Source organism: Salvelinus namaycush, unplaced genomic scaffold (assembly GCF_016432855.1).
Source record: "Salvelinus namaycush isolate Seneca unplaced genomic scaffold, SaNama_1.0 Scaffold1577, whole genome shotgun sequence".
Lineage (NCBI taxonomy): Eukaryota > Metazoa > Chordata > Actinopteri > Salmoniformes > Salmonidae > Salvelinus > Salvelinus namaycush.
In genome coordinates this window covers 4,440-12,580 of record NW_024058316.1, presented here as the reverse complement: position 1 = coordinate 12,580, position 8,141 = coordinate 4,440, and the positions used below count along the sequence as shown (strand labels likewise).

Genomic DNA, 8,141 nt, shown 5'->3' with positions numbered 1-8,141 from the left:
CCATATTGCTGTCCTGCCTGAACATTCGAAATGTACTTTTAAGTGTCAGGGAAAATGTCTGGAGTAAAAAGCACATTATTTTCTTTAGGAATGTAGTGGAGTAAAAGTAAAAGTTGTCAAAAATATAAATAGTAAAGTAAATTACAGATACACCCCAAAAAATACTTAAGTACTACTTTAAAGAATTTCTACTTAATTACTTTACACACCTTTGCGTATCGGCCCTCTCATTGGCTAAAATCGTCTCACCTGATCTCGCCTCCGGCCTGCCTTCCTTCTTTGAGGACATGTATTTCCATCGTTAGAGCGGTCACTTAACTATCTTATCAATATAATATATCATCTTTGCATTTCCCCCCTCAATCTTCTTCTTTATCTCTGTCTGACTACAACCAAAAAAGGTGTATTGCCGCCGCCTACTGGGTGGGGTGAAAACTGAAACACTTTAACGCAGAATGGGAACTGGGGGAAAGGTGAAAAACATACTCAAAATATCTATGTACTACCAAAGTATCTGTGGTACTACTCCTTCCGTCAGATTAAAATGTCTTTCCCCTCTATCTTCGTCGCAGCCAATAAAAACACAGGCGATTTTTTTTATGGCTAGGCATTCCGAGAGGAGACCTCTGAGCTTCTCATCCAGTGGTTTTTGAGGAGGCGATGAGAAATGACGCAAGGGGGAGTACCTCAATTGCTTGATCCTCGCGTCCTCTCTCTTCTACATTTACATCAGTTAGCAGACACTCTTAGCCAGAGTGACTTACAGTAGTGAGTGCATACATTTTCATTATTTTCTTATTTTTTCGTACTACGCTCCGTGGGAATTGAACCCACAACCCTAGCGTTTCAAGCGCCACGCTCTACCAACTACACACGGGACCTTCACTTCTCACCCCCTTCTCGAAACCCATTGGATGACAAAACCAGAAGTTCCGCCCCTCTGACCTTGTCCTCCAATGGGTTTTGAGAAGGAGGCGAGGAGAGAGGATTACAAGGAGAATGCGATTGAGACTCTCCAAAGGAATTGCAATTGTGATATTACCTAGGGTCTTTTCGGAGATCCGGTTCATTTGGCTACGTTCACCTAAAATAACCGTTCATTTAGCTCATAAACGGCACTTCGTTCAGTAGGCCTAGTGCTTAAAAATTAAGCTACCTAAAACCGTGAAAAAAATTACAAATCTCTAATGTAAAGCCTAAAAAGTTGCCAGACGTCATGTCAGATCGTGAGATATGACTTCAAATACATTTCACCTGACCAAATGATTAGATGGCCTGCAAAAGAAATGGAGAAACAAATTAAAATCACTGCAAAAAAACGCGTCTAGTGTGGAACCGAATGAGTATCCTCCCAAACGATTGTTCTTTCGGTGAGGAATTACTAACTTCAGATACTTTTTTTTGTATAATTTATCTGCAGTTAAATCGTCTGGAGCTAAACCCCCCCAAAACAGTCGTAACAGTAAGCAAATGAGAGAGCCAAATGAACCGCTCTTTCACAAATTCAATTCGGTTCCCGACGTTCATCAAAAAAGATCCGTTCAAAAAAAGAGCCGATCGTTGTTGTTCGCGAACGATTCATCCCCACTAACCATGGAGTCCGGGGTATTGACAACATGATATAAAGAGCGAAACGGAAGGGAGCTTTACACTATAACACAATCCCTTTTTTTTTTTTTTCATAAGAGTTTACAGTGGGAAAATAAAAACATGTGAGAGAAAAGGGTAACGCAATCAACTGGAAGAACGGACTAGAACGGCTCGGTAGAACGAAGAGGAGGCAGGACTGAGCGATTTAGGTTTGTTATGGTTCTGGACCGAGGAGGAAAAGTACACAGGGAAAGATACGATTCATCAATGAGTTAGTTAGTTAATTAGGTAGGTAGCTATAGTTTTAGTAGCTACTGACAATACTCTATTGATCGATGACAAAGACAATGTTCTTCATTATTGAGTATAATAGGATTAGCTAGCTAGTAGCTAACGTTAGCTAATATTAATAGTTGATAGATTGGCAAACAGGCAAAGCTAGCTAGCAAGCTAACCGTTCGCTAACTAGCAAGCGTAGCTAACTAGTTAGTTAACTTCGAATAATATCATTTTAAAAACGGGACATTGGGGGGGGTTTATTTCAATATTTCACCCCGACACAGACGGTAAAAAAACATGGCTGTCCGTTTCAAACCCCGACAGGTGGTGCCTCCGTAACAAAAGCGAACTAGTTAGCATTTCGCGCTAGCTAACGTCAATGAACGCTGGCTTGGGGGTGTTGAGTTGCTTGCCAAAGTACAATGTTTACTCAAGGTACTGAACTCTGTGGTGGGCCCCTTAGCTACTAGCTAGCCGGTATTTCCTGAGTTGGGAGTGTACGGAACATGAAATTGTCCTCGGTAAGCTTAAAAAAAACCTGAATGAAATGCAGATAAATGTGTCGTCTTTCCAAACACTTGTTATTATTATCTTATTGTCTGTTCAGCTAAATGTTTACCCTATCCATATTTGTTATGTATCTACCCATTTTTTTTTTTATATAAGGAAACAATTTTGCTAAAGTAGCCCTTACATTTCTGTGCATTTCTGTCTCCGCAGCCAGTGCCATACTGATCCCCTTGGTAACGGGAACAGAACCGTTTTCTTTCTACCTCATCCGTGATGACAGAGGTGGGAGTGAAGTGGGCCTGCGACTACTGCACCTATGAGAACTGGCCTTCCGCTGTTAAGTGCACCATGTGTCGTGCACAGTGTCCCAGCAGTCCCATAATCACAAAGGAGACCTACAATAGCAGCCCCAGCAGTCTTAGTACGGAGCCTGGTTGTGGCTGGCAGGACCCTCCAAGCCCCGAGGGAAGCTGCGGTAGCCTCCTAATCTACCCAGACTCCAGTGCCAGGCCCCGTGTCAAGCCCCCCAGCATGGCTGAGAATAGCTCCAAGTGGTCCTGTCACATGTGCACCTACCTGAACTGGCCTCGTGCCATCCGCTGTACCCAGTGTCTGTGTCAGCGCAACCAAAGGACCCCCTGCAGCCCCACGGAGGCCCCCCAGACATCAGGCACCAACGTGGGCTACCGCCCAGCCCCTCCCCCTATGGACCCTTGTACAGAGGAGTACAACGACCGGAACAGACTCAACAGACTCAACACCCGAGGTGGAGGTGGTGGTGGCGGCAGTAGCAGCGGGCAGCACTGGACTTGCACTGCCTGTACTTACCAGAACTATCCCAAGACCCGGAAGTGCATCGTCTGCGACCACCCCCAGCCTCAACGTAACAACCGGGAGGCTATTCCTATAGAGCTGGCTGGGCAGTCCGAGGAGGCTCCCTCCTCCACATCCTCAATCATCAATGAACAGGACAGAGACGGGGCCAGGTGGAGAGGGAGTGGGGTGAGCAGTAAGGGGCTGAGCGGGAGACAGGGACCGGGACTGAGGATGACCTCTCCACCCACCTCTAAGAGGGAGGCGGAGGTAAAGATGGATTTCCAGAGGATTGAGCTGGCGGACGGGGCGATGGGCAGCGGAGAGGAGCAGCATCACCATCCAGAGAACATTGATTTCAAGAAGACCAAACAGATTAAGAACAGGATGAGGAAAACGGACTGGCTGTTCCTCAATGCTTGTGCAGGTGAGTGAGTGGTTATTATAGGATGTAAATTAGTGTTACTGTACATAAAGTCCTGTCTGAATGGACATTACACAGACACAAGATCAGGTGAAAATGAATGGAACACTCTCGTTCCTGAGTTCACCCTGGTTGTCACTAACTGGCCACGCTGTAGTAGTTCACCCTGGTTGTCACTAACTGGCCACTCTGCAGCAGTTCACCCTGGTTGTCACTAACTGGCCACGCTGCAGCAGTTCACCCTGGTTGTCACTAACTGGCCACGATGCAACAGTTCACCCTGGTTGTCACTAACTGGCCACGCTGCAGTAGTTCACCCTGGTTGTCACTAACTGACCACGTAGTTCACCCTGGTTGTCACTAACTGGCCACGTAGTTCACCCTGGTTGTCACTAACTGGCCACGTAGTTCACCCTGGTTGTCACTAACTGGCCACGTAGTTCACCCTGGTTGTCACTAACTGGCCACGTAGTTCACCCTGGTTGTCACTAACTGGCCACGTAGTTCACCCTGGTTGTCACTAACTGGCCACGTAGTTCACCCTGGTTGTCACTAACTGGCCGCGCTGCAGCAGTTCACCCTGGTTGTCACTAACTGGCCACGCTGCAGCAGTTCACCCTGATTGTCACTAACTGGCCACGCTGCAGTAGTTCACCCTGGTTGTCACTAACTGGCCACGCTGCAGCAGTTCACCCTGGTTGTCACTAACTGGCCACGTAGTTCACCCTGGTTGTCACTAACTGGCCACGCTGCAGCAGTTCACCCTGGTTGTCACTAACTGGCCACGCTGCAGCAGTTCACCCTGGTTGTCACTAACTGGCCACGTAGTTCACCCTGGTTGTCACTAACTGGCCACGCTGCAGCAGTTCACCCTGGTTGTCACTAACTGGCCACGTAGTTCACCCTGGTTGTCACTAACTGGCCACGCTGCAGCAGTTCACCCTGGTTGTCACTAACTGACCACGCTGCAGTAGATCACCCTGGTTGTCACTAACTGGCCGCGCTGTAGTAGTTCACCCTGGTTGTCACTAACTGGCCACGCTGCAGTAGTTCACCCTGGTTGTCACTAACTGGCCACGCTGCAGTAGATCACCCTGGTTGTCACTAACTGGCCACGCTGCAGTAGTTCACCCTGGTTGTCACTAACTGGCCACGCTGCAGCAGTTCACCCTGGTTGTCACTAACTGGCCACGTAGTTCACCCTGGTTGTCACTAACTGGCCACGCTGCAGTAGATCACCCTGGTTGTCACTAACTGACCACGCTGCAGTAGTTCACCCTGGTTGTCACTAACTGGCCACGCTGCAGCAGTTCACCCTGGTTGTCACTAACTGGCCACGTAGTTCACCCTGGTTGTCACTAACTGGCCACGCTGCAGCAGTTCACCCTGGTTGTCACTAACTGACCACGCTGCAGTAGATCACCCTGGTTGTCACTAACTGACCACGCTGCAGTAGTTCACCCTGGTTGTCACTAACTGGCCACGCTGCAGCAGTTCACCCTGGTTGTCACTAACTGGCCACGCTGCAGCAGTTCACCCAGGTTGTCACTAACTGGCCACGCTGCAGCAGTTCACCCTGGTTGTCACTAACTGGCCACGCTGCAGCAGTTCACCCTGGTTGTCACTAACTGACCACGCTGCAGTAGATCACCCTGGTTGTCACTAACTGGCCGCGCTGTAGTAGTTCACCCTGGTTGTCACTAACTGGCCACGCTGCAGTAGTTCACCCTGGTTGTCACTAACTGGCCACGCTGCAGTAGATCACCCTGGTTGTCACTAACTGGCCACGCTGCAGCAGTTCACCCTGGTTGTCACTAACTGGCCGCGCTGTAGTAGTTCACCCTGGTTGTCACTAACTGGCCACGCTGCAGCAGTTCACCCTGGTTGTCACTAACTGGCCACGTAGTTCACCCTGGTTGTCACTAACTGACCACGCTGCAGTAGATCACCCTGGTTGTCACTAACTGGCCACGTAGTTCACCCTGGTTGTCACTAACTGGCCACGCTGCAGCAGTTCACCCTGGTTGTCACTAACTGGCCACGTAGTTCACCCTGGTTGTCACTAACTGACCACGCTGCAGTAGTTCACCCTGGTTGTCACTAACTGGCCACGCTGCAGCAGTTCACCCTGGTTGTCACTAACTGGCCACGTAGTTCACCCTGGTTGTCACTAACTGGCCACGCTGCAGTAGTTCACCCTGGTTGTCACTAACTGACCACGCTGCAGTAGATCACCCTGGTTGTCACTAACTGGCCGCGCTGTAGTAGTTCACCCTGGTTGTCACTAACTGGCCACGCTGCAGTAGTTCACCCTGGTTGTCACTAACTGACCACGCTGCAGCAGTTCACCCTGGTTGTCACTAACTGGCCGCGCTGTAGTAGTTCACCCTAGTTGTCACTAACTGGCCACGTAGTTCACCCTGGTTGTCACTAACTGGCCACGTAGTTCACCCTGGTTGTCACTAACTGACCACGCTACAAAGTGATGGAGGGAGCGGAAATCTATAGTTAGAAATCAGAATATTATTTTGTAAGATATTATATCGATACTTTGACTCCCAAGTATCCATTTTGTGGTGTTAGCTAGCGCTAGTCGGCTGTACCTGCGCCAAACCCCGGTATTTTTAATCCTATAGGTTATTCTTTATAACCCCCGTTTAGTCGATGTCTGCGCCCCGGCGCAAATCTAATTAAGTGTCTTTTTGTATGGGCTGTGTCTCAATCCACTGCATCCACCAGTGGCGGCCGTCCGCATCTGCGGTGGAAGGTGGCCGAGCTACAGCGGTGTCTGTCAGACACGAGACGTCCAGAATTTATTGTTTTTCCTCATGAAAACGTTTGTAGCGTCCCAACTGTTTGGTCTACAAACCCCTATGGAAAGATGAGACTCTCACGCTGGTGTTATCTGTTTTCAGGGTGTCTCAAAATGTCTTAAATTCAGTTTTCCCGAGGTCTTAAATGTGACGGAGTGACTACAGTGGTTCCGTTATATTGTGCCGATGCTTAATCGATGCTACGCGAGAAAAAAATAATAATAATTGAAAGTAAAAAAAATACTCAAGTGGCATATGATGTTGGGAGAGCAACCCGAGAGAGCGGCCCGGTCCCGTGCTGGAGAGGGACCCGGTCTCACCGGAGAGAAGGACTGGTTGCGCCTCTGTACAGGTCATGTGCGTGTGCCAGCATGACTCAGGCTGTTGCCAGAGGAGAGAGGCAAGGTAGCCTATAGGCCTACCATTCGATAGAAACGGTGAGCTTTCTCTCTAAGCATGACTAGGCCTTGGCTATATGGAATGCACTTGAGTAGAGATATATGTTTTGTGGATACACAAGGTGTTTGTTGGAGGAATGACTATCTAGAATGAAAATAGACTTGTTACGGTTAGTGGCACAGCAGCTGCATTGTTACGTAAGGAACACACAGAACTACAGTATTATTAAGGGAGTGTTTAGTTAGAAGGGAATCTTGGACCCATTGAATCCCTGAGTGTTTGTCCTTGCTGTTCTGGGAGAATCTCTGATTATTGAAAGTATTCCCTCAGGCCTGTAGGGATGAACAGTTCCTTTGGCTAGGCTGGGGAGCAGACTGTGACAGAGAGGAGAGGTCTGCTGTCTGTCTGGGTCCAGTGGGAGAGTGGCGACAGAGTGAGCGGGAGATGGACAGGGAGAAAGGGAAAGAGACGGACAGGGAGAAAGGGAAGGACAGGGAGAAAGGGAAGGACAGGGAGAAAGGGAAGGACAGGGAGAAAGGGAAGGACAGGGAGAACGAGACGGACGGGGAGAAAGGGAAGGACAGGGAGAAAGAGACGGACGGGGAGAAAGGGAAAGGGACGGACAGGGAGGAAGGGAAGGACAGGGAGAAAGAGACGGACGGGGAGAAAGGGAAAGGGACGGACGGGGAGAAAGGGAAAGGGACGGACGGGGAGAAAGGGAAAGGGACGGACGGGGAGAAAGGGAAAGGGACGGACGGGAAAGGGACGGACGGGGAGAAAGGGACGGATGGGGAGAAAGGGAAAGGGACGGACGGGGAGAAAGGGAAAGGGACGGACGGGGAGAAAGGGAAAGGGACGGACGGGGAGAAAGGGAAAGGGACGGACGGGGAGAAAGGGAAAGGGACGGACGGGTAGAAAGAGAAAGGGACGGACATGGAGAAAGGGAAAGGGACGGGTAGAAAGGGAAAGAGACGGACGGGGAGAAAGGGACGGACATGGAGAAAGGGAAAGGGACGGACATGGAGAAAGGGAAAGAGACGGACAGGGAGAAAGGGAAGGACAGGGAGAAAGGGAAGGACAGGGAGAAAGGGAAGGACAGGGAGAAAGGGAAGGACAGGGAGAAAGAGACGGACGGGGAGAAAGGGAAGGACAGGGAGAAAGAGACGGACGGGGAGAAAGGGAAAGGGACGGACAGGGAGGAAGGGAAGGACAGGGAGAAAGAGACGGACGGGGAGAAAGGGAAAGAGACGGACGGGGAGAAAGGGAAAGGGATGGACGGGGAGAAAGGGAAAGGGACGGACGGGGAGAAAGGG

The 8,141-nt window shown here is 49.7% G+C and overlaps 1 protein-coding gene across 3 annotated transcripts; it reads left to right on the top strand.

Annotated features, from left to right (window-relative positions):
- Positions 1–1,552: 1,552 nt before the first annotated feature.
- Positions 1,553–7,344, top strand: LOC120037120 (ubiquitin thioesterase ZRANB1-like). Of its 3 annotated transcripts, XM_038983298.1 has the most exons (3): positions 1,553–1,799; positions 2,194–2,390; positions 2,590–7,344. In XM_038983298.1, the coding sequence occupies exon 3, from the start codon at positions 2,653–2,655 to the stop codon at positions 3,625–3,627; it is 975 nt and encodes a 324-aa protein (XP_038839226.1). In that variant the 5' UTR covers positions 1,553–1,799; positions 2,194–2,390; positions 2,590–2,652; the 3' UTR covers positions 3,628–7,344. The 3 variants fall into 3 exon arrangements, with proteins under 3 accessions (XP_038839226.1, XP_038839224.1, XP_038839225.1); XM_038983296.1 differs by lacking the exon at positions 2,194–2,390; XM_038983297.1 differs by lacking the exon at positions 2,194–2,390 and having other exon boundaries at positions 1,553–1,878.
- The last annotated feature ends 797 nt before the right edge of the window (positions 7,345–8,141 follow it).